At 33.1% G+C, this 27,746-nt stretch overlaps 1 protein-coding gene across 1 annotated transcript in view; it reads left to right on the top strand.

Annotated features, from left to right (window-relative positions):
* Nucleotides 1-1,172: 1,172 nt before the first annotated feature.
* The window catches only part of LOC134854339 (5-hydroxytryptamine receptor 3A-like), a 33,794-nt gene continuing 7,220 nt past the window's right edge, over nt 1,173-27,746 (top strand). The window contains exons 1-4 of the mRNA XM_063870563.1: nt 1,173-1,366; nt 1,798-2,643; nt 15,435-15,615; nt 26,896-27,139. Of these exons, the coding sequence (XP_063726633.1) occupies nt 2,481-2,643; nt 15,435-15,615; nt 26,896-27,139 (588 nt within the window). The 5' untranslated portion in view covers nt 1,173-1,366; nt 1,798-2,480. The remainder of the gene's footprint in view (nt 1,367-1,797; nt 2,644-15,434; nt 15,616-26,895; nt 27,140-27,746) is intronic.

Here is a 27,746-nt window from a genome sequence, read left to right as displayed (position 1 = left end):
ATTTTCAAAAAGTTTTGGAAAATTTTGACGACCTTTTTTATTTTTTAAGTCGATCAGATTGATTTTCCGAGCTCTCCAAAAGCAGTAAAAAGACCCTGTTTTGGCCAAATTTTCTGCGCCGCAGGCAATTTTTTGAAAAAAAAAAACAGCTAAAAAACTCGTTTTCAAAATTAGTATATATCCCCCTCAAAGTTAGTATACATTGGCACCAAAGGCACCTTTAGAAAACTTTATTGGTCAGTCGTCTAAAAATGGTTTTCTTAAAAAGTACCAAAGGGGGGTCGAATCCCTAAGAAGAAGGGGCGTCCATTTTTTTTTGGTCTAAACCTTCCAAATTTTGGCTTGATTTTTCAACAATTCGCCTGCGGCGTGATTTTTTTTTGCCAAAAAGAGGTCTTTGTAGTGTTTTGGCAGATCTCAGAAAATCAATTTGGTCGGTCGACACAAAAAAAAATGACAACGTTTTTTTTTCCCAAAAATTTGCCCTTCTGAAAAAGCCTAAATACACCCCTTGATGGAACATCATTGAAGTGAGAAGCTTGGAATCAATCAAAACCGATAAGAACTCGGTTTTTTGGCAGATTATGCGTCGCCATCTCCGGAAGAAGCATGAAAATCATAACATGGAAATCTTATAACACTGAAGAGATTTTCAGCTCCGTAAATTCATTGGTAATATCTATCTGTTTTCGACCACTCGACTCTTTTAATTCAGCCTTAGATGTAGGAAAATACTCAACTGCCATTGGCTGTACTTTGATCAAATTTGTTTTCACTCTCTTCCAAGTAGTCTCTGAAAAGTGAAATATTATTGAGGGGAAATTTGTGAACATGTGGCTCTAAACGCAGAAGTGCAATTGATAATTCTCTGAATTCAAACTCTAATTAAAGATCAACAATAAAAGCAATGAAAAAATAGAAACTCTTCTTTTTAAAAATTTCTAACTGACATCAAACATAAATACAACCGACAAGTTAAAAAGTCTCTAGCGTCAAAAAATAAGAAAATCAGTCTTTTCAGAGCAAAAATATCTACTTTTTTCTACTGTTTTTTCACCGGTTGTTCCATCAATAAAGTGAGGATAAATAAACATGTATTAAAAACAACATTCAATAAAATCGCAGGAGAGCTGAAATATCGAAAAAAACACCACCACTCTAAGCTAACAAAAATTATCTGAGTTTACCACCGTTGGACACTGCTATTTATTTATTACCACCGCTCTTCTTAATTTACTTCTTGTTAGCTGCGCCGCCTTCAGTTGTTACTAAATTTGACTTGGAAAAACGCCAAATAAGGACGCAATTTTAGATTAAAAAATCAAGGTTGTTTCTGTTTTATTGAGTCAATTTTGACATCTTTCGGGTTAGAACTTCAGCTTTTAGTTTAAACACTAAAAACATTGAATCAGTTTTTTTTTTGAAAAAAATTGTTCAAAAATAAACACATTCATATTCAAGGATTTTTTAGTCATGGCTTTAAGAGCCCTAATACATTAATGAAGGGCTTTAACGTCTGTACTTGACATAATGTATAAATGGCAGTTTCAGTACCAGCGCAAAAAGGCATATTGATTCATTGCAAATTCACGTAATTGGCTTTGAAAATGGATACTTTTTGGGCTGTTCATTAAAATTCCGGGGTTGTTATCATCTAAAAATCAGCACAGTATAAACTAAAGGTCAGATTTTTTCGTTAGTTTGAACGAACTTTACAAATTTACAGCTCAATGCTATTGGGAAGACTTCGTTTCAATGCATTTTTGGAATATCCGGAAATTCGAAATTTTATTTCAGGAATAATCATTGTTTATTGGCCAGCACAGGTAGAAAATCAAATTTTCAGACTGGTCGCTCAGAAATTTTGTTGATTTCCCATTTATTTCGCCTGCCTTTGTAAAATTTAGCTCAATTATTGGGCATGATTGCTCTACCAAGCTCATAGAAGAGCTTCACGCGTGAAAAATTTTGACTAGGTGATGTTACTTTTTCCAGTGACCTTAACAATTCTAGAACAAAATCTTTCATTTACATAATTCTTTGATACTACCCAAAATAGCCCTATTTTTTCTAAACATTATTACCCAAATTTATTTCTCATTATTACCCAACATTACCTATTATTACAGTAAGAATTACCCAGCGTTACCTTGTATATAGTTCTTTGAAGTTTGATTAGCAAAATGTGGCTGCTGGATTAAAGTTACTTCTTCTCTTTTAATCTGTCACTGACCTACCCGACCCATAACTCTTGTTAAGTACAAAACAAAAGCTATACACAAATATAGTTTTTTCATGTGTAAATAATTCAGCAATCTAGACAACCGCCTAATCACAGCAGCAAATTCAACTTATGCAACAAAACACATGAAAAAAACTATCAACATGTTTTTTGCTACCAGAATAGGTGAACAAATATTGAAATCACTAATAAACAGTGGCAAAATCATTACTTTTGATGGAACTTTCGACCGGACAGAATGAATCGCGAAGTTATCCGCTTGCTTGGAATTATCAGAATCAGAGGGAAACCCACAAACTGCGTCCTGTTTACGACAACTTGGATTATAATCTGTTTTTTGGTTTTATTCGGCGAGGCTAGATACTCAGACAACGACCATCAATTCAAGTTCGAAATCACAGGTGAATAAAAATAAACTTAATTTTTTTAAGTTACTGATTAGAGTTTAGAAACACTACATCGAGAGCCATTCAATTTTTCTTTGCATATACTTTTCAGATGAGGCAAGTTAAGATCATCCACCTCAGCATTTAAATTGGGTTATGTTTGCTAATTTCCCCATGTATTTAGCAGTTCCTAAATTTAGTTCCTGAATTTTCGATATAAAAAGAAAACAAAATAATTAAATAAGATCAAGTTATAGAGCAATTTTTTAATTTTGTATAACATTTGAATCCAATTAAGACTTTTTCAGCGCCAGCTAATATTTCAAATGGAACAACTTTCAATAAGCTCTCCGAGGAGAAGCTATCTGAAAAAGCCCAAAACTTTCAAAAAAAGCCCAAAAAGCACAACGATGAACCGGAGAACTCGGAAGTCGTTAAACACGTAAAAGACGCTCAGCGGGGGTTTTCGCTGGGTTTTCAGCAACATAGACAGCTGTTGTACTCAGCTGCTAGACACCTCATAACAGGTAATGTAGACATGCGAGCAGAGATGAATTCGTTGGCTAGTTTTTAGTTCTCAAATGTTTGGATGACAGTCGTCTTTCTATGTCTTGAGTTGTCTTCGGTTCTTAAAATAATCGAAACTTTTCAGTCACGGGACACAGAAGTTGCAAAATTTTGAATTCAACGAGCAAATGAACGATTTTTTTTGCTTGAATGAACTTTTTAAATCCTTTTCTTTCGTTTTACCGCGGCATGGAGTGTAATTCAAACTCATCAGCTTCCCAACGAAAACGAACCCACTACCCATTTCAGCCCATATTTTTAAGCTCCTTGTGTTGTTTACGAGGATTTCTTTTTCTATACTGGCTGATTTAGGCCTTCAAAACAGAATTCTTAAAGGTTGGCCAGGCCAGCTCTTTTCAAATAATTGAATCTAGCATGCTTCAAAACTTCTAACTAGATCTGAAAAACTTGCAAAGAAACCTACAAAAACGTGAACACAATTTTGAAATCAAAAAGTTGCAATTTTTTTGTCCCGCGACTGTCGATACTAATTTAAATGTTTCAAAATTCCAAAAATAAATACGGACCATAAGTCAAAAGAGCAACAGATTATAAGCCAAAAAATAGAAAAAAAAAATTATTTTGTAGCTCAAACAGAAACCTGAAACGATTTCCAAATCATATCATGTTCGATATTTTCATTTTTGAGATGAACAGCTGCGATTAATTTAGTTGCTACTAACAGTACTAGCCAGCTCAACAGTTGTAGCTTATCGAAAACTTGTGGCAGTTCCTTCCAGCCCCTCCCCCCACTCCCCTTAAATTTGATAATGTTATTTGCTTCGGTGTTGAAAAAAATCATGATTTCGTTGAACTAAACTTGTTAATATTCCAAACTTTTGTGCTTTTCGCTTGTAACTTAAGATGCGTCTTGGACAGGAAACACAAAAATTGATAAATAAACAATTAGTGGCATTTTTGTGTCTGATTTATTTGTTTTGTTTCAAAGTTTTTGTTTTGTATTTTTTTGCTTCAGTATCCGTGGAAAAAATTGAGCTAAAATAAAAAACCGATTGTTCGACACAAAACAGTCTTTCTTATTGGATCTTGCTTGTCATTCATTCTCAGGTATTATCTTTTTTAAATCATCTGTTTTATTTTTCTTATGTTCTCGGAACTGAAAACATATCGCATTCAATTTTTTTTCGATTTTAAGTTTGAAAATAATCTGACCTTAAAAACTTTTCGCCAAAAAACGCTTTTATATAGGGTTGACGATTGTGCTGTTTGTTCGCAGTTTGTGATTCACCATTTCCTTGGTCTGCTGTTAAAGTTTTGATAGTACACTGGAAAAAAAATTTTATGTGAAAACAGTTCACCAGAAAACCCATAATTTTAAGACTGTCCCTTAAAGTAACTAATCCAAAATTGGGACAAAAATTTCAGCACCACCTATTAAAAAACAAAAGGTTAATTTTTGAAGCCCCAAAAAAGTTCGAATAGTGTTAAATACTGGGTGATAAATTTTTTGCCTCATTTCAGGATACTTTTATTTCTGAGCCTTGTTAATACCAAAATCAATAGGTGAAAAAATTTTATGTCTGAGCTTATGACTTAGGGCATCAATATTCATCAGACAAAATTTAAAAATTATCTTAATAATCACTTATGATTCCTACGAACCGCCGAGCAGCTAACCGTAGGCCTTGACGGACCTGTCCTGTTTAAGAACAGTCATTTTGTTTTAATTCCCATCATTCCAGACTGAGCTGTTTCGTTGAGTGAAGCTCTTTTTTGCGACTCAAGGCCGTTTATTTGTGCGTCTAGAAATTTCGCATGGTTCCATTATTGCAGTCAAAGTTAGTCAGGCAAAACGGTTAACGAAAATCTCGAAAATGATTTGCACGCTCCAGCCAGCTCATTATTTTATCATGTTCTTCAGGGGGAAAAAAGCTTTGGAAAAAAGTATTATAAAAATCATAAAATATTGAAAATAATATTGAATGTTCTCGACTGACAATTATTCTTGCTGGGACTAAAAATGATTAATCAATTCCCATGGCGAATATTTTTGAACCTTGTAAGTTGATAAAGTTGAACAAATTGAACTTTAGGCAACAAATTTAACTGATTTGAATGAAAATATACCGTCTCTTTTAAAGTTTCTTATGAATTCCGCAGATTTTTTATTGTGAAAAATAACAAAATAAAAGCTTAAAACTGAAAGTTCTGCCCTAAATGTTTATTCGTAGTCAAGAATGCCGTCATGAAATATATGGTTTTGGAATACTGAGCTCTATTTTAAAACGCATGAAAGTTTGCCCTTTTCTGCCTCATGGAAAACAGAATTTACTTTTTTCTCAGATCGGAGAGTGAATAGATGTTTTAACTGTTTTTTTCTTAGATTTCGGGAAGCAGAGCGCCAATTTTCACACAGAGTTCACGCAAGACTAACTTAAGCCTAGTTTTCTAGAAAAAAAATAAGACATCAAATTAAAAATTTCAACTAAAAATATCAATTTTTGGATAAAAATTAATTTTTCAGATTTTTTTCTAATTGTGAGTGTTTTTGTTCTGACTCCTTTTGAGTAAAATGACGGAATATTTGTGCTTGGGATGTTTTTTTTTCCAGACAGTTCCGACAATTTTACTAGCAAATTTTGACAAAATTTAATTATTTCATTTAAAAGTTATTGTTGTCCTGAACTCAATTTTACAAAAAAAAACCTATGAGCATTTTGTAGTTATGGGGTTTTATAGATTGCCAATATGGCCAATTTGGGGCAACTAAAGCGCGATATCTGTCTTACAATTGTTTCAAAATTGGTTGTTGAAGGCTTTTTTTTTTAAAATGCTACGTTACTAGGAGCAAAATTGATCAATTTGTACTTTATGTACTTTAATTGGCGAGTGGGGGATGGTTTTTAAAAAAAACTTATAAAATAGAACGTTTTTTTTTAGGTGCACACTGCTCTATAGACCTTAAAAAGCTGTCGAAATAGTCAGGGCTTTGTCTTGACACGAGTAGTCTGGTTGAAATTTTACGGTCATCTGAGTCCTACTGTGCTATAACTTTCTGGTTTTAGCGGAGCTCATATCTTATAAAAAGCTATTTTAACAACTCTTTTAAAACAAAAAATAATAAAATTAATTTTGCCAAATTTCTAGGAAAATTTTTTCGACGAGATGATTTGTAACGTCAGAATTTCATAAAAAAAAGGAAATAGAAAAATTGAATATCTTTTACCTGTTTTTGGAATTTCTTTATGGAATTTTTCCCCACTAACCTCTAGGAGGTGTTTTCAAACAGCTGAGGCCGCTGAAATTTGTTTACTTCAAGATAAAAACAAATCCTAATCTAATCTGATTCCTTATGATCCTTTATTAAGGAGTTAAAACATTTCGTAGATAATTCGTAAATATGTAAAACTTTTTGCACCATCTTTTTTTGGAATATTTTAGGCTCTAATTAGAGGCTTCTTTAGTTATGTCTAAAATCAACCCTTTTAGCGGGAAACCTAATTTACGTTCAAAGTTTTGGTCGGATAAATTATAAGAAATTAGTTGTATCTAGAGGGGTTTTAAGGATTTCCAATATGGCCAATTTGGGACAATTAACGCGCGATATCTGTCTTACAAATCTTAATAGTTTTGAGAATAGTTTTGAGCGTGTTATCTACGCAAAAGTACCAGGCACCAGGGGATCTAAGTAGTGTGTGGGGGAGTGCGGACGCCTTCACTTAGGGATACCGACCCAAAGGGTTTCCCCTTTATACTAATTTGAGATATCCATTTTTGGTTGATGGACACTAAAATATTTCCAAAAGCGCTTACGTTGCCAATATTTACTAATTTTGAGAAGGAAGCGCGCGCCAAAAAAAACCTGCGTAGTCTTTTTCTAACCAGTCAACAATTTACTTGATAACAAAAGAGCTGTGCGTATTTTCTTAACCACACAAAAATTTGCAGTTTAGCTCAAAATTAAGCTAGATTTTTTGGTGACCTAGAGAGTTAAGAAATCATTACACATCATATAGTTAGTCACGCCGCTTCAAACGCATCGGAAATGGATCAGATATAAATTGGAGCGTTTTTTGTTCGTCAAGAAATTCAAGGCAATCGAAACATACCCATTTTTGGTAGAGAAAGTCGAAATATAAATAATCGGGGTCGAGCAAACAAATGTAAAAAAAATGTAAGAAAATCGAAGTAAACCAAATTTTGTTCGAAAAAATTTAATATATCTATGCGTGGCCGAACAAATGGTCGAGAAATTAGAGGAAAAATAAAACATTTCGAATTTTGGTCAAAAACGTTGAAACAGATCTGAACTAGGGTCGAACATATTCGAAACATACCCTTTTTTGGTCGAGAAAGTCGAAACATACCAAAATTTGGTCATAAGTCGAAATATACCAAAATTTGGTCGAGAAAATCGAAACATATCAAAATTCGGCCAAGAAAGTCAAAACATACCAAAATTTAGTCGAGACGGTCGAAACATACCGTTTTTAGTCGAGAAAGTCAAAAAATAACTCGACCATTTCGAACCGGGATAATCCTAAGAATCAAAACAATTCCACAAATTGATGGAGGCCAAATAAAGTGCAGTCGGAACATTCTAGGATTTGCCCTGATACGAGCAACGAGCAGTCTTGTCTCCCTATATTTTTATAGTCTGCTACAAATAATCATCTTCCAATACTAGAGACATCCACTTCGGAACAAAAATTAAGCTGATTTGGGTTTGATTGATATCAAGTGAAACATTTTTGTAAGAAAAATCTATACAATGAGGTGCCCGCGGGCTAGCATGTCATCAACAGACAGCGAAGCATTTTAACTAAAAGCCCAATTTGTCCCAATCACATAAGACGACTAGTTTTGCTCTCTCTATTTCCGGTCCGGCTTTGTTGACTGAAAAATTTTTCGTTCAATTGACCTTGAGAAAAGATATAAATTCTTGTTCAAATTAGACAGCCGGGAATGGTCAGCCAGTGATAAAAAATGATTTCTATATTATTTGTTTTCTTCCAAAAAACTGAAAAACAATAAAACAAGACTGCTTGAATCAAGGCGAAGCCCTGAATACTTCCAATGCCTTTTAAAGTCTAAGGCGCGGTAATAACGTGCAAAAACTTGAATAAAAAAAAAACTAAAACAAAAACTTTTTATTGTACATTTGAAATTTTTTTGAAAATCATCTCCCCACACGCCATAGAAAGTACAAATTGATAGATATTGCTCCTTGTAACAAATCAATTCTAGCAAACAAGACTGCTCGTATATCATGGTAAAGCACTGAATGTTCCGAATGTTCCTTAATTTAAATCAAAAAGTTTTTGGGAAAAAAATGTTAAAAAACATATAAATTTTGGACGATATCAAAGTGTAAAGTTTTGAGTCGTGCGAAATTAATACGACCAATTAGCTAGCCTCAATTCAATTTGGAACAATTTTGTTGTGCGGGATAATTCGCCACGCATAATTATTTTGCGTTACGCTCTCAGCATTATCAATAAACTCTTCAAAGCGCGCATAATTTAGTCCATAACATGGCTAATTTAGCAAATTTCAAACCACCAAAACTTTACAAAAAAAAATCGGTGGTGAAATATCGGTGGTGAGATATATATCGTCAATAATTTTAGGGGGTATGAAAAATATTTGTTGAAAATTAATTCGGTTGATGAAAATTGACTGAATAAAACAAACACCGAGCATAAATATTCCCCTTTCTTCGAAAGTCAGAACAATAAGTTCTTTTAACCAATTTGGAACAATTTCTAGGACAATTAAATCTCTACTTACGCATTAAAAGCGAGAAATACATCGCGCGTTACTTGCCCAAATTGGCCAAAGTGGCAATCTAAACCCCCGTAACTTCACCAAAATGATTACAGGAGAAATATATTTTCAAAAGTAAGCTCAGGACAGCAATAAATGAAAAAACTCCGTCAGCGAAAAATCAAATTTTTTCTGAAAAAAAACCATCCCGAGCACAAATAATCTGTTTATTTCGTTATGAAAGTCGGAACAATAGTGGAAAAACTTCCGGTCACAGATATCATTGCAGAAGCGTTATAACTAATCGATAAAAATATGTTTCTTTTTCCTGCGTTTCTTCCAATTCTTGTAATTTTTTGTTGCCGTTGCGTGTGTTTGTTTATGTCAACGAGATTCGGGTAGAAATTTTCATAGTTTTTTTTTAATAACTTGCAGAAAATGTTTATATTATTTTGGCTAACGATTCAATGAACAAATATTTCAATGGGCTAAGAAAATAATACAAAGTTTTTGCTTTTTTATTATAGCTGACTCGGCCGATCGCATATACAAACATGTTTCCCAAATTGCTTTTAAGAGAAAACCACCAAATTAGTGACATAACAGAATTATTTGGTCAAAACTTTACAATGGTCTTCTTTTGATTCTGAAGAAAAGTTAGAAACAAGTAACTGAATTAAAAAAAACTTTCTGAAATTTGCTCATTTTTACATTTTTGCTATATTCAGTTTTCGATTCTTAGGTGTTTCAGGAATTTTTTTCACACTTTCTAAATATACGCTTGTTTAGTGGACAAAAATATGCGCTTGTTTATGTTTTTGGTAATCACTTGTGTGAAAAATTGTCGATATAAGTTTCCCAAAATTTTCATAAATTCCTCAATGTTCTGATTTTGAACCCAATTTGTCGTTCCAAGAGAAATTATTTTGCCACGTTGCAATCGCTTTGGAAGCCTAAGATTAAATATTTTTTGTGAAGTACCGAAAAAAATTTAAAAAAGGGGTTAAAGTTTAATTTTGGAAGAACAAATTTTTCACTCATGACAGCTTCGTTTCAATCGTTCTTAATCTTCATACCGGGCCAATTGGAATGTTTTCTCGGACTGAGGAGCTCGACTCAGCGATTGAGGAAAATGGTCGAATGGTGTCAGCTTTCCGACCAAAGATTAATACGGTCGAGTAGAAGTATTGGTAGAAAAAATCAAATCATGGGTCAAACATGGTCGAATCTTGATTCGAACCTAGTCGAATCAATGGTCGAACAGAAACAAATAGTGAGGCGAATCGTAGGTCGAACATAGTGAGTTGAAGTATTTCAAATGATGGATCTAACAGAAACTAATTTTAGCTTGAATCATGGGTCAAACGGGTTCAAATCATTGGCCGAGTGGGGTCGAGCCATGACAAAGCGGTCGAATATTGGGCGAAATAGCAGGCAAAATTGATTTTTGTTGTCAAATTCTATGTTTGCAAGACCTGTATACCAGTGCAAATTGTAGAATCAACTAATATTATTGTGCAGTTAGCTAGAATAGCAGATTTGCTGATCATTTACACGACTGCCACAAGAAGGCTTTCCCATTATCAAACACCAGATGTTTTTTTAAGCAACGACAGTATTGTCACTAAAATCTGAAAAATATAAACCAAATAAATAAGATAAAAATTACCCATTTAAGTTAAACTTAATCAAATAAAGAGAACAACTGAATCGATCCGAACAAGTAAAATTGTTGTAATTATGAAAATTTTCTTTCAAAGAAACTTGTAATATGTAAATTACACATATGTAAGAATGGCGTAAAAAATGTAAATTCGGAAAAATTGAATTCGTTCGCGTGTTGACGTCCATACAAGAAATATGTTTTCCTCACAACTTAGAATATGGAGTTTATAGAAAAAACGGTTATGAAACAATTTTCATTAAAAAAATATGTATGATAAGCATTTTTTCAATCAAAACGTTTTCATTCGAAAGTTATTTTAACTTGATTTTAACCCAAACAATACACTTTAGTGGCAGTTTTTCGTTGTTGCAAAAAGTTATCATATAATTGAATATATGAAAATTGTAGGATATGCATTTTTTACTTTAAAAAAAACAATTCTGTGGTAAAAAAAAATCCATGATGTTTTCGATTGCATACTCGCTTCTGAGCTCAAATAAACATTCTATGAAAAAAACTTTGCACATAAAATTTGATGTTTTGTGTCTATAATGTAGTCCACGTTGCTTTTTTACCCAAAAACCACAAGCAAGTGTTTTCAATAAAAAACACAGTTAATAATTTTCTTTTTTTCTTATGCAAAGATATACCAAAGTTTGTAGAAAAAAGCAGGCCTCTCATTACGAGGACAAATTTTGCACTGGATAGGCGCACAATTTTGTGTCTGTTTGTTTCTGGATTCCAGGGACAAGTCTTCAAAGATAAGAAAATTTTGTTGGAGCGATCAAAAAAAATGAAAGAACAAAAGAGGAACACATTGCAGAATCCGCGTACATTTATCAAAAAGCGCAGTTTGGCCTCGTAATGTTTTTTTTTTAAAATTAGCCATTCACAAAAATTTATTTTTAAGCATATACTTTTATAGAAAAAAATAACATTAACTTACATGGCTAATATCACCAAATGCAGTTTATCTGCGTGTTAACTGCCACTTACCCTCTGGGTTTTCTTATGATAGAAACCTTTTGTTATTGTGTTTTTGGATAAAACCCAAAACTTCAAAACAGTTTTTTGTTGCGTTTTCCTTCATGGAACAAATGCCTACGCTAAAATTTCATACAGAATGAAAAAAAAAAGGATTATCGTTCAATTTCATAGCATAAAAAAAATTGTTTTTGCTGTTTTCAAAGATTTTTTGTAATAAAAAGCATGGCAAATAACTTGTTATTTTCAATTTTTTTTGGTCTATGAAATTGTATGACATTGTATGGCAAGCAATTTTTTTCATAAAATGCTTGTCATATGAGATCAGTATGAAATTTCAAGATTAGCATTTTTGTCAACCCGGCTTGCGAAGAAACAACTTTGTTTTGGCATCTTTGACGCGATTACAATTGAGCAGTCTCTAGCTCTACATAAGCTTATTTTATGATAGCCAAGCTCATTTTAAAAGCCTTGTACATTTAAACTTGATCGATATTATTACGTTATAAACACTTAGCATTTCTTAACATTTTCGTTTCTCGGAATCTGTGTTTTCGAACATCGTTAAAATTGTATGAACACCAAGACACTCGAATGGTATAGTTTATTTGGGTAGTTTATGTTAAATATGCATGATCAAATTTCAGAAACAATTTTAACGACCTGTAAAGATATTTCTTAGTTAGAAAGTTTTATTGTAGAACACATTTGTGGCGCATTCAATTTAAAATGGCTGTTATAAGGGGCATATTTTATCTTGTCTGAAGTAAGCTTTTCAAAGTGTAGACCTCAAAACAGCGCCGGGTTCAATATTAATCTGTACCCGTTCTTTTGTTTTTTTGTGAATAAAATGTGAATCTTAATTGAAAAATGAAGCTTTTCGTGAACAAAAGTGCTTAAGTAGACGATACGCATGACACAATTTGATAGCGTTCGATTGAATTTGAATTGGAAAACTGGGCGCCGAGATATCCTATGGATTTCTTTTTCTTATAACTGGAATGAAAATGACTGGAGTTAATATGGCTGGATAATTCAAAATATACTTACCACCGTTATTAAATGTTCTCATAGTTTTTTTCTCTAATATAACTGATAGTAATATATCTATATATACCTGTAATATTTTAACAAGACTGCTCGTATCAATGCGCAACCTTGAATGTTCCGACAGCTTTTTGATTTCTATGGAGTTTTTTGAATTAAAATAATAGATGAAATTTTTTGAAAATGAAAAAATTCAAAGAAATTTCAAAAATTTTTTGATTCTTTTAAAAACTTTTTCCCCAAACGCCATGTAAAGTACAAAAGGATATATTTTGCATTTAGCAGAGCTTTGAATAGACCAAAGAGCATGCTTCAATCGAATTTGGATCAGATTCTAGGACGTAATAAATCTCCGCTTACTCGTTAATAGAGCAAAATGTATCGCGTATTAATTGTCCCAAATTGGCCAAATTGGTAATCTTTAACCCCCCCATAACTTCACGAAAAAAGTTGCCGAGTAAAAATTATACTTGTTTCATCTGGAGCTTGAGACAACAATACCTTTCGAATGATATAAAAAATTCCGTCAAAAGTTGCTAATTAAAAAGTCAAATTTTGTTTGGAGAAATAAAACTCTCCGAGCACAAATTTTCCGTCAGTTTCTTTGAAAAAAAATCAGATCAAAAACGAAGTAACCAACTTCAGACGTAGCCATTAACACTGGAGAGAACTTACTAGACATAACTCTTCCTCATCTGTCACTGAATATACTAATGCTGAAATCTTCAGTGAACAATTTATAACTTTCGGGTCTCTTTAACTATTGAACAATGGTTCCGAATATTTTCAAAGAAAATAACAAAAAACATTTGTGCTCGGGTGGTTTTTTTCCTGACTAATTGCGACTTTTTAGCTAGCTCAATTTGACGGAATTTTTTTTATATCATTCAAAAATTATTGTTGCCTTGAGCTCAAATTTGAAAAGATATTTCGGATCAACCGTACAATCTCCCCCAAGCCACATATTAGTTTTGAAAACTGATTTTGTATAAAATATTCTTTTCAAGCAAAAGCGCAGAATAGACAGCTTGAAAAAAACTTTTCAAAAGGAATACTTATTTTATACTGTTAATTAACCAAATTTTTATTCATAGTTATTTTTGAATGAATTTTTTTGACTAATTAGGTCAATTTAATTTACCTCAAAGTTGATATATGAAAAATCAGTATTTCATCTCCCCTAAATTGATTAAGGGGAATTGTACAGCTGATCCGATGTTTCACCTAAGATAATGTTTTGTAAAGTAATGGGATTTTAAAATTTGCCAAAATTTTAAAAGAAAATAAGACTCCTCTATCAGAGCAAAACCATTTATGATCTTCTTGTCCACAAAAGCCGACAAACATTTAACCAATGATAAAATGAAAGAAAAAATTCGAAACCATTTGATTATTTTATAATTCGTTTTGTCCCCCACTAGCAATTGAGAAGATCAGTGATATATTTTGCGTCTGGTGAGATTTTAACAAGATTGCTCATATCAAAAACAAAGCCTGAGAATTTTTGTCCTAAATTTTTTGCCTAATAAACAGTTTTGACTGAAAATTGAAAATTGACAAATTGGCCATGTTTTGGACCAAAATATGTTCGCTTTCAAGAATTTATTCATATTTGCTGAGAATGTAACACGAATTATTTATGCGTGGCGAATTATTCCTAACAACAAAATCGTTACAAATTGAATTGAGGCTAGCTAATCGGATGGGTCGTATTAATTTTTACGGCCCAATATTTCACATTTCACTTTGATATTGTTCAAAATTTTTAGATTTTCAATACTTTCTTTTCCCAATAACTATTCGATATGAATTAAGGGATAGTCGGAACATTCAGGGCTTTGCTTTGATATAAAAGCATTCTTGTTGCTTATATCTGATAGGTTGAACGGAACAAGGGACTAATTATTTTTTTAGCTTACGCGTTAATAGAATTAAATTTATTGCGCGTTACTTAGTCTATATTAGCCAATTTGGCAATTTCCAAAACCCTTTTTTACAAAAAAGGTCCATGGTGAAGTATCTGAAAATATTAATTTTGAGCTCAGATCATCACTAACTTCCAATATTGAAAACTTCCGTCCAAAATGGCTAGTACGAAAGTCCAGTTTTTTCCGAAGAAATGAATCCTGAAACCCCCTCTCTTAATTTACTCCACTTACGTCCTCATTTCCTCCCACACTTCTCTATCTCCAGGGGGTGTTATTTCCTTGAGGGTTATAGTGAGGGTTGGCCAAAATATAGTCTTGCGAGTATGTTTAGAAATTGAGTGGGCAGGGATTAATGCGGAAAATATTGCAAACATCACGAATGATTTACAAAAAATTATACAGATTACAATCTATTATGGGTTTAAAAATGACAAAATCCATTAATTTTTTTTTGAAAAAAATGGGTTATAATGAATTCATCATTTATTTTAAAATCTAAAATTGTAACTGTAACCCATTATAATGGAACTATAACCGATTATGTTTTCATGAAACTCTAGAGGTCGGTGAGCACGAATATAACCTGTCACTTTCCTTGAAAATGAAAACAATTACGATACTGATTTTCAGAACAACGAATTTCAGATTCATTTCGCATTTTTTTGGTTAATTTTTGCATATAAATCTGCTACAAGCCATTTTTTTTGCAAACAACCCTCCATTTATCTGTTACATTACGCAGAGCGAATCGGCTCATGTGTTATGCAATCGCACAACACAGTTAAGTAATCAAGGTGCTGTGTTACAAAGTAACAGTTATGAAATACTGTTTGTGTGCAAGGTGTTGCTTACATTACAGTTATGTAATAATATTTTTTTTTCTGCAGAGGAGAACCACGGCACGTGGCTGGCGGAGAAGATCAAGTTGAACTCCTCCAAGTACGTGCGACCAGTGAAGAACCAGTCCTCGACTGTGGACGTGACCTTCAGACTGAACCTGTACCAGATATTGGGCGCAGACGCTGTCAACCAACACATACACTTGCACTTCTGGGCAGAAATGAAATGGTAAGAGATTCCACTTAGGTGTGATAGTTGGGTTCCTAGAATACGCCAGTATGATAGCTATGGGCCCTACCTTTGGTTAGGATAAACCTAGTGCTTCCATCATGCAAATTCTTACCAAGGTCATATTAAGGCTTCCAAGTAAGATTGACTCTATTTCACCAAGATCTTGCATAGGGATCCTGGATTTTGCATATGATCTTGGACGACTTTGCATGATAACTTTGCAAGGTCTTGCATGATGAAGGCATGGTTTTCCATGATTAGATTATTGGGAAGTTCAAAAGCACAAACTAACAAATTCAGAAACTGTTCCCAAAAATATTAATTCACGTAAGTTTCTTTTAAGAGATCCAACTGACGTACTTAACGAGTCAACCATAAGAGTTCATTAGATGGCAAAGATGTTTTTTGTGTTTTTTTTTCAAACTGCAATCTGTCAATAGTTAAAGTTTAGCTCTTGAATTAATTTTGAGATTTTGCTTTTGTGAAAAAATAGAAGTATGTTAAGCATGGAAGCACGCGCCGATTTACACGGCGAGCACCACAGCCCAAAAAGTAATATTTTACGAGAGCTCTTTTCCACCCCACATTTGAATTTCAGTTTCGATTTTTAGGTTTACTTAGTCAAAATTTAATGAAATTTTGCATGGTGAACAACTTAACTATGGTGAACATATTTTTTCTTCATACCCTACATCATAACATCAAATATTCAGCCTTAATTAAACGTAAGACAACTGAAAAAAAAGTGGGGGAGGGGAGTGGAAAAGAGTTTTTACGAGATCCATTTTGGATGTTCTCGACTTTGTTTAAGTTTCAAAAGACATGTATATATGTATATATAATTCTTTGAAGGTTGTTTTGATGTCTGACATCTGGTCTCTGAAAAATGGCTTTCGGAAAACTCAGAACTCAGAAAACATGTTTTCGTCCGTCTCGTGTTTTGAACAGATACTCATACTCTAAAGGATTCATTTCCATTAGCCTAACTGCAAAGTTACAAGGATGGCATGATTAATGAAGAAAAGTTGAGGGCATTTCATTAAAAGAGAGAGGGGGGAGACTTTGGAGTCTAACTTTTAGATCTGGACTGTTCAACTATGAAGTTAGATACGACTAGAAAAAAATAAAAGTTAATGAACCGTAGAAAAAGTGACGTTTAATTGATCACTGAATGAATGGCATTTTAATACCACGGCAGCAGTTGAAACTCTACGATATATATAAAAAAGGAATGGCAGATTTAGGAATTATGAGAAAGGTCAACATAAAAATTTATAGAGTTTTAAATACGTTCAATTTTGAATTCAAAAATCAGAAGCTGAAAAATCATTACTATTTAGTCGATTTTAGTGTGTGTATGAGTGTGAGGGGGGAGGGGGTAGGATATGTAATTTAACTATGCCCGACATTTTTTGTGGCCAAATGTTGAACTTTGACTTTTTGTCTTTGAAAACAGAAGTTTGTTTCTGCCTCTTCACAAACTAATTGTCCTTAAAAGACATCCCATCAATTTTAAGGCACTCTCTTTACTTCATGCTGAAAAAGTAATGCAATGAAAAAAAATACTGAAAAATTGGGATTCTTTCTCAGATTGCTTTCGATTTTACTCTCAGTTCAATCGAAAAAGAGTGTCGCGCCGGCGCCGAGGTATTGAAGCAAAGAAAGAAACGCGGATATGGACAGGAAACACTATAGTCATTTTGTCGGTTCATGGTTCTCTTTGGAGTCTTGTTGGAAATGAGAAATTGAGAACCTCTCCTTTTTCGTTTGTCCTGTAAACAAGAGAAGACTTGCTAAATATGGAAAAAAAATCAAATGAAATACATATACTCTAAACTCAAATCTATGCTAAGAAGACGACATGGAGGGAATGTTCTGGTGATAAAATGCCCCATGGTCCGAAAGTTTTCAAGGTTATTTAAGTTCAAACCCTGTTTTTTACAGTAGTTGTATTCAAAAATTTCTGATTGGCTAATATAATTTACGTGTAGTCAGTCTTTCTGCCATGAGGTGTTGCTTCTATGATTGAGATACTGCCACGAATCACGATAACGCGTCAAGTTACAAAATATGCGAGCAAAAATGTCTTTTCAAGTCTAAATAAATTTAGCATGTTTCAATTCAGATTTCAATTAACAGTCTTTTTTTTCGTTTCTAGAAACAAGATTTAAATTTGTCCCAACTTTGTTGCTCCAACTTTCGAAAAAAAAACGGAATATATATGCTCTGTGTGGATGTTTTGTTCAGGTAATTTTTGCCCAAGGAAATAACAGTTTTCAGCAAACATTTTTTATACCTCATTGAAGATATTGACTTCTTGAGTTCAAATGTTAAAAGATATTCTACCTCCGAATATTGTTTGTAAAGTATCGGGGGTTTGAAAATTGCCAAATTGGCATGTTCTGGACTAACTTATGCGCGTTTTGAAGAGTTAATTTGTAATTCTGAGAACGTAACGTGAATTATTTATGCGTGGCGAATTATCCCGCACAACAAAATTGTTCCAAATTGAATTGAGGCTAGCCAATTGGTCGTATGAATTCCGCAGGATTCAAAATTTTTCACTTTGATATTGTCCAAGTTTTATAGGTTTCCAATATTTTCTTTTCCCGAAAATTCGATATAAATTAGGGGACAGTCGGAACCTTCTGTTGCAAAATGGAAACAGATATTTTTTTGCTCGAGTTTTCGGATTTATTAAAACAATCTTCACCCCTTCCAGAAAGAGGGAGAGATTGTTAAGTAGATTAGGTTATCAAACTTTAGACCAATCAAATGGCAGAAAATTCAGAACTGGAAAGCTCTTGTGCTTATTTAATGCTTTGTATATAGGGGTGGACATTTTTACCATATGGGTGTAAATTGTTTAATAGATTTAGGTTTTTCCTATCTTTTGAAAATTAATCATAAGATGTGACCGACAGCATTCCATTAGAATTTCCGGAAAATAGACGGGTTGATAGGACAAGGAACCGTGTGCAATTAAACCCAAAAAGAACATGTTGAACCCACAAATCGAACATTATTTATCATTTTGCTGGTTTTTCATCGACAAAATACAAGCGCAGGCGAGGCCTTAGGTAGAAAAAAAAACGCTGACAACCTAAATCATAATAATTTTTTGTTTTTCTACACAGTTTTTTTCATTGTTTCAAACCTTTAGCAGTTTAAAGTGGTTAATCCAATATGCTTAAAGAACATTCAGTTTAAAAACTAGTTTGTTTTACTTTGAAAAAATTCATGTTCATTTTTTGGTTGATAGTTGAATTGAGCCTCCTTCCAATTCTTATCTTAAACAAGTTTTGAAAATTTCTGTGCTCCGGTAAGAGTAAGACTCAAAGAAAACTTGATCAAAAATAATGAAATGGATTCTAGTGTAAAAAGTTTTTTCTCTTCCATCAGATATATTTTATTGTTCTTGTAATTAAGTAGGAAAAACACTACTTGAAGCCTTAGTATCTACACATTTTAGTGTTCGGTACAATAACTTCCCAACATCTGATAGCTTTCTAGGATAAATTATGGTGAAGTTTTTTAACACTGAATTCATTTGAGGTTGTGCAAAAGTTTAGCGAAATTAGTTTTGAGTGATAATTTGCATTAAAAAGTTTATATTGTAAGAGACACGCAGTAGATAAGTTTTTATAGACTGATTTTTGGCGACATTTTTGCTGTCAACATAATTATTTTTAACCTCAAACTTATGTTGGGGCACGGCCAGTCGACAAAATTAGCTTCATTTATTCTGATATGTAAAACAAGAAAACATTGATTTTGAAAAATAACAAGACTGCTCGTATCAGGGCGAAGCCTTGAATGTTTCGACTGCCTTTTAAGGTCTATAGAGCGGAAAAAACATGAAAAAATTAAATGTAAAAAAAATTAAACTAATTTTTTTTAATTTGGGAGAAACCCACCCCGACACAAATATTCCGTTAATTTTTTTTACAAAGTCGGAACAACAACCCGATTTCAAGATACGTTGATTTTTGTCAATGCTTTAAAAAAATGAAACCAAACTTATAACTTATTGTTATTCATAGAAAAAAGCAGAAAATTTAAGGAAACTACTTTAAGGTAAGGTTTATATGTGCTGCTGTTGACGCCAAATAGAGTTTGAAGTTGGTTTCATGATGCTAACACATTATATTTTAAAAACAAAAATGGTGTTTTTAAGACGCCCGTTTTGGCCATAAGAGTTGGTTTCGGGTTCTCTAACAGCATTTAATTCTCAACCTTTAACGCTTGATTGCTATACATTGCCTACTATCACAGTTTCAATTATTTTCAAAAGTGACGTGAAAAATCTGTTTTAAATATTTATATAGTCTGACGCCCAAAAAATCGGTACTGCGTTCGGAATTACCTTGTCTCAGCCAGCATCTACGTACATAGATTAAATACAGCAAATTAAGTCTAGTATTTGTGGCATTCTAATATTCCAGACCAATTTGCATTGGAATAGTTCTGAATACTTTCTGAGCTGTTTTAATTCGCCGCATTCACTACGTGTTATTAGAAAAAAAAAGAAAATAAAGCATGTATTCGTTTAACTAAATTGGTGAAATTGGCATTTTTCAAAACTCCATGGTTTAAAAAAATGCTCGCCAATTGTATGTTTTTTATTTGCTTTAATGGCTTCAATATCTTTCAGTTGATAAAAAAAGTGGCTCAAAATTGAAAAAAAATCGAAATCTGTTTGGAGAGAAAACCCATGGCACTGAAAGTTTTGGCTGCTTCTTAATTTACTTGGTTTTTGTTCAGACTTTTGTATCGAAAGTAACGAAATATTTGTGCTCGGGTTGGGTTTCTTTTTCTTCAGGCAAATTTCGACTTTTTAACTAGCCCTTTTTGACGGAATGTTTTTATATCATTCGATAGGTGTTGTTGTCCTGAGCTCAATTTTGAAACAATATTTCACCTTCGATTGTTTTTCGTAAAATTATGGGGGTTTATAGATTGCTCATTTTATTACTGCTCCATAGACCTTAAAAGGGAGTCGGAACATTCAGGGCCTCGTTGTGATACAAGCAGTCTTGCTATACTTTCATGCTCGGTGTGATTTTTTTTATTCAGTCAATTTTCGCCGATCGAAATAAAAGTTTTCAACAAAAATTTTTTGTACCCCATCGAAGATATCAACTTCCTGAATTAAAATACAAAAAGATATTTTACCTCCGATTATTTTTTGTTTAGTTCTGGACTAGATTATGCGCACTTTGAAAATTTTTTTCATATTGCTGAGAGCGTAACGCAATTTATGTATGCGTGGCGATTTATCCCACGCAAGAAATCGTTCCAAATTGAATTGAGGCTAGTTAATTGGATCGGTCGTATTAATTTCATACGACTCAACATTTCACACTTTGATATTGTCCAAAATTTACGGGTTTTCAATTTTCTTTTCCCAAAACTATTGGATATGAATTGGGACAGTCGGAACATTCAGGGCTTTGCCCTGATTACGAGCAGTCTTGTTCCAAATTGAGAGCCGATTTTCGCGGTAAAGTTGAATAGCGCCTGCCGATAATTTTAAAGTGTAATACTCAATTTTCAAAATAAATCTTAAACCATGCAAAATTTCGCTTGCTATAAATTTTGCGAGTTTCCTTTTGTTACGAGCTGTTTTTTGATGCAATATGACGCAGTACCCAATATTTTGATTATTCGCTTGCAGCGATTGAGTTTTTAGAGATTTCTGCTTTTTGATAATTTGTCAATTCTGCTTGGTGATAATACAAATCAGACAAAGTTTGCTGTTTTTTTAAAACTTTGTATGAGCCCATAAGACAGTTATAAATATCAGTCACCCAACAAAAAATTCAGGTTAAACAACTTTTTTCTAGTTTTGAGCTTCCGACATCAATGTTTTTGATACAGTTAAATATTACCTTTTTACCTTAAATTTTTACCTTTTTAGTCAATCAGAAATGCATCGAAACTAAGGGTTCAATTATTGACAAAAATATATCAATATGAGCCTTTTATTTAGCCCAAAAAATATAAGAAGTTTATAGAGGTTTTGGGTAAATTTATGAAGATTACATTTATTTTGAACTTTGTTTGGCTTCATAAAAGGTTCACTTTGACATTGTTTTTCCAGAAACTAAACCTCTGTCTGGGTCTAAATATCAATAAACAAAACCAAAATTCGGGGTAAGATCATAGGCCCAATTTTTGGAAATCGAATTTAACCATATTAATTCTGCTTAACATCTAAGCTAAGTTTTTCTTTTTCATTTTTTGCCGACGTCATCCCAATTTGGAGACAAATGCGTTTAAATTTCAAGGTTTATTCGTTTGTCCAGATATTTTGAATAAGCACTGTGCGCCGACAACAAAGTTTCTGTCCTTTTCATCAAAATCAGAAAAAAATTAGCACCTAATTTTTGTCGCAATGGTTGTAGTACATAATCATCAAATGTTAAGCTTGATGTCCTAATAATCCGTGTACTGCTTTCGCAGTAAATATGTACTCATATCAGCTTTTTTGAGCAAGATTTGACATTCTGGTTGCTGTTTTCAAAAATGTGTCGATTGTTCAAAGGAATCCTAAAACTTTACATGTCAAACGGTCTCAACCGGAAGAATCAAATGAAAACGTATAAGAGCTGCAATAAACTTTTGGTGTATTGGTACAACACCGAGCCATAATTTAGACCGCCCGCTCGAAAATACTGCCAAATTCTACCAATTATTATTTATTATATCCAGTTAGAACATCGACAGTTTTATCAAGAGGCTGTTTTTGAACCTTGTGGGAGACTTGGTCAATAAAATAGGCGCGGAGTGTTATTCAAAAGGTTTCGATTGAGCTAATGATTTTTGTAAGATTGGTTCTTCCGCTAGCTTGGATTACATGCTACTTGTTTTGCTTCTGAAAGAAGTTGCATTTAGTTTTTAACTATCAGCTTGCAATCAAAATAATTCGTTTTTCATGGTTCTTCAAGCTTAGAAAACCAAAACTGAACAATTGATAAACTCAAGTTATGTATATAAATACATTTTTTACAATCGCTAGAGCGTGAGTCTCTTAAAATCAGGAGCGGATTAAGAGGGAGGGAGGCGCTCCTTGAACTCCTCAGGGACTCCAACTTTTGCCTACACAAAGTGGTCCCCTTTCGGTTCTATATTTCATGATCCATTTTTGGTCGACCTGCCTTAAATTTTTGTAAGCGTATATTTTTGGTCGCAAGTTTTCAAACAGTGGTTAATAAATTTTTCAAAAAGCTCCACAATGATTTTAAAAATGTATTGGGATACCTCAAAAAACAAGTTGGTATGACCTAACAAAAGTTGTAAGCTACCGCCTCAACACATGGAAAATGTTATATTCAACCTGTATCAAACTTTTTTTTCTCTTTTTAGAACTTGATGTCATGCAAACCTTGCTTTTAGAACTTTTACAAAATAGTTTTGTGGTATACTTTTTCAAAATGTGATTTTTTCGCGTTATAATTTAGTCTCAATTGTATATTTAATTTTTATTCTTCCAAGCATTTAACAAAAAAAAATGATGATCCTTTGATGTTGCTGTGGTACTTCTGGTTAATTATTCATTTTGAGATGAAATGTGTTCTTAATTTATGGCCAACAAAACCATTTCGCCGCCAAGAATAGCAGTTTTTATTTCATTTCCTTCAGAATAATTCGAAGCTAAACCTGAATTTTTTAAACAAGAAGACGTATTTCAATTTTTTACGTCAGTTTTGTGAATCAAATTGTGCTTGAAAATTATCAGGCAAATCGAATCAAGAAGATAGAATAAAGATAAGATTTCTTTTTAAGATCAAAACGCCAATTTATGTCTGGCAAATAAATATTTGATGTTCGAAAACGGTTTGTAGTTTTTTTGAAATTTCTTTTGCATTTTCACATTTTTGATAATCTGAGCTGACCTCAGCAGCAAGCTTTTAAATGAATGCCAAATAGCTTCAAAAGTGTCAGAAGAAATCAGCTTCCAATGTTTTTATAGCTGAAAAGAAAAAAAGTGAAAAATTTTACATATTCAGGTACAAAAAAAGCAAAGCTAGATGTAGGTTTTGAAGTTTTTTCTGTAAATTTGATCACAATTTGCTGAAAATGTCTAGTGCAAAACAGTGCACAATTAAAATGATCTGTCAGTGAAAGCAAGATAATGAGTAAATTCAAGTCCTTTTAAGTTAAAAAAAACTGTGTTTTTTTCATGAAATTCATGTTGCTCACACGCTCTAATATCTTTGTCAGAGTCATTTTTAACGGGGAGCATTATCATGATGAAGGAACCAAATGATCGAAAACTTTTAACCAATCAGAATCATTAGGCTTTCCTATTGATTGAATGACGTTTTCTCAAAACCAAATTAAATATTTAATAAAATGGACTTAACAGCACATCATAGTTTTACTGTACATTTAGAGCAGATAGACAATAATGTTTTCGTTTTATTTTTCATTTTTAAAATCAATTTTTGGTTTTTATCAATACTATTATTTTGCTATTTTTACAAACTCATGTACCTGTTGGTTTTCTAATTAATCAATATTAGTTTTCGTGGTTGGTTTTTATTCGTTTGAGATTTTTGAGATTACCTTTTGCTTTGAGATTTTTGAAAGCTATATTCTGATTGGCTGAAAACAGTTTAAAATTTTTTTTAACATTCTTACCCTGCACCATGAGAGACACCACCGCGGTTAATGATCTCGTTTTAAAGCAAAAAACAGGAAGAAATTCACTAACAAAAATTTTCTGATGATTTTTCGTGCATCTGACCTACATTACCACGCACCACGCTCGGTTATGATTGCAATCTGGAATATTGGTAATCTGGATTCCTTGGACACCTTTCCTGTGACTAACAAAATTTGAATCAATTTTTGCATGCCGAAAACTGTTTGAAGCCAAAACTAGATTGAATTGATTAAGTCAGATACGAAACAATGAGTTTTGAACCCTAATTTTGGATACTGATAAATTAACTGGAAACACAAAAATTCTCATTTTATAGCCAAATGCTTTACCATTCTTGTTCTGAACTATACCGACACACGCGAAGTGAATTTCAGTAACGTAGCTGGCTTTCTCAAAAATACTTTAAAATCCTCAAAGAGACAGAGCTTTTTTTTGTTCCGACAGATTTCGAAGAAAGTGACCGAACATTTGTGCTCGGGGTGATTTTTTTTCTTCAGACAAAGCAACTTCTTGAATAGCATTTTTTGACGGAATTTTTTCATATCATTTGAAGCATTTTGTTGTCCTGAGTTTAGTTTGAAAAAATATTCTACCTGTGGTTAAATTTTTGCAAAATAAGGGGTGTTTAAAGATTAACAATTTGGCTAGTTTGAGACATTAACACTCTATATTTCATTTTTTTACACATTTAACAACATATATTTCATGTTTTAAAGCGTAAGCGCAGATTTAATCTGTCTTATAAATTGTTCTAAGTTGGATTGAGGCATGCTTTTCAGTCTAACTAATAGTTTGCTAAATGCAAAATTTATCAATAGTTGAGCTGTTTTATAGAAATTAAAACGCAATCGAATCATTTAGGGCTTCGTCCTGATGCGTGCAGTTTTGCTCATCTTAATAAACAAATCACTTAACCCACATTAAATTTGCGGAATGAAGCACCATAACGCAAAGTTTTGTTCAAAATTGCAGATATACAGACAAAATAAACTAGTTTGAAAAAAAGTACGGCAGATTTAGTTACATTTGGTGGATTTCGTTTCAATTGCTAAAATTGATTAGTCTAAGAATTCCACTGACATTAATAAAGTTGTCTGCTTATTGTGTACGAATCATTTGTTTCTGCTTTTTCTAAATCATTCCAAGCGGGTGAATGTGATAATCAAAGGCATTGATTGTGAAACAATTTTGTGCTTAATTATAAAGCCTGGTTTGGTGACGTAAAACCCAGTATTAAAAAAAACGAAAAAAGAGATGATAAGAAAGAAATATCGTCATAAATTAGGTTAATTTGAGAAGTAAAATGGCTTCATGCATGCCTTTTTTTTTAAATTTTGACGCCAGTTTCAATCGAGTCGGCTCTAAAGTTATTGAAATGTTTTTCAAATGAATACCTTCTACGGTTCAGAGCCTCTAAATTTATTCTAAAATCTTTGTCAATTAAATTGTGCTAAATGAGAGGAAAAAGTGAGGGAAAATCTCGAATGAGTAAAAAAGATACAAAACGAGAAGATTTATGATTTAGTTTTCGATACGTTTTTTTTCTGTCGTTTTTTCTAAGAGTTATGATTGTTCAAAAAAAAGTATTTAAATAGATCTTCCGGGTTTTTGTTTCGGAAAATTGTCCTTGTAGTTCGTTCAGGGCCTTACAACAATGCGGAAGTATAACAGTGCCGAAACTAAAAAAAGGTCAACAAAATTTTCGAAAACTTAGAAATTTTTGAAAATCTGCCGCTCCTCGAGAAAACCCTAATTGCGCGCCTTTTTTTAGGAGAATGTCGGCTGTGTTTTGTGTTTCTTGCTTTGTCGCTGGTTTTCCATTATTTCAAAAACCTCTTTTGATTTTTTTTGTAAAACTAATAAGCTTCAGTTTAAGTCAATCGAAACGGTTGCGATAACCACCTCACATCATGAATGAGTAGTCAAAAAATTGGTTCATTTCCCTTTTGGCATGTTTTTTGGTTGCTTTTGTTGTAAATTTTTTTTTTACTTGCAAAAAAAATCAATTTTTTAAGAATCATGCAAACTGATGATGAAGTATTTTGTAACATGGCTATTTTACCACGTTTTCCAAAGCTCGTCTGACATCATTGAAATTTCATGTTTTTATTATATTCCTAAAGACCCTTTCACGAAAAATCTTACCAGATAACTATTTTCAATCGCGATAAAAAAGACATTCGGCAATTTTGATAGTTGAAACTTTAAAGCAAAAATTTTGATGCATATTGGTCTACCATGGTGAAGAACTAAATTTTAAAAGGTTGATTGATGCAAAAAAAACGGGTTTTATGTGTGAGCAAACTAACAGTTCAGCAGTACTTTCTCATTCTAATAATTCACAGCAATACTATTTTATAAAAAAAATTGACCTTTCGTGTTTTGATCTTTTTGTGATGAGATTATAGCCGCTAAAGCTGTGTTTTCAATAAACTTTTATCTCTGTTATAAAAATTTTTCTATCTTTTTATAAAAAAAACCACTATCTCAATTATTGAGCGTTAAGTGTTTCCGATAACGAAAAAATTGACTTGTGTTTTAAAATTAATTTTTCGTGGTCTTCTGTTTCTGCTCAGCAGTAGTGTCAATTCTTAACTTCCATCCAGGTACAACGAGTTTATCCAGTGGGATCCGAGTAAGTTCGGGGGTATCAACAGACTGGACTTCGAGTCCAAGTACATGTGGATCCCAGACATCATGTTCTTCAACCAGCTGTCGGACGAGCACTTCAACGAACACTTCCCCGCCCCGCCGTCCATCATGCACGACGGGGAGGTACTGGTGCTGAAGCCCTTCCGGGTCAACCTCCAGTGCCGACTAGAAGTGCTTCACTTCCCGTTCGACTTACAGGCGAGTATAAAGAAGTTGATCGAATGATTTTGGAGTTTGTTCAAATATTTTACTTTTTTGGTTTTATTCTATGGGGGCACTTAGCATAGTGGTAAGGCGTGCACTTTAGAATCGTCAGATCGTGTAATCGATCCCATGCCATGGCAATGATAGTGTGTGAGGACGAGCTCTCACTTGACCTCTAGCTTCAGGTCTACCACAACCTGACCAAATTGGGCTGCAAAAGTGGTACCACGTGAAAGTTCTAGACGCACAAAAACGGCCTTGAGTCGCAAAAAGAGCTTCGCTCAACAAAATAACACAGTCTGGAATGTGGGGAGATAATAGAAATGGACTGTTAAAGCCTACTGATAGCTCCTCTGCGATTCGCAGGAACTACAATTATTATTATTATTATTATTATTAACATATAATGTCTGGATCTTGAAATTTTAGAATTTTTACAAACTCCGTAGATAAATCGGAACATGCGAACCATTTCCCTCTGTACTAACTAAATAAACAATCAGCCCACCCCCCCCCCCCTTCCACAAAATAAATTTGATTTCAAACTAAATTTGAGAGTGAAAATATCAACTGAAATAAAAACCAGCCTGAGACGCGCTAT

This window comes from Symsagittifera roscoffensis, chromosome 1 (assembly GCF_963678635.1).
Source record: "Symsagittifera roscoffensis chromosome 1, txSymRosc1.1, whole genome shotgun sequence".
In the NCBI taxonomy this organism is placed as follows: Eukaryota; Metazoa; Xenacoelomorpha; order Acoela; family Convolutidae; genus Symsagittifera; species Symsagittifera roscoffensis.
This window is presented reverse-complemented; position numbering and strand designations above follow the sequence as displayed.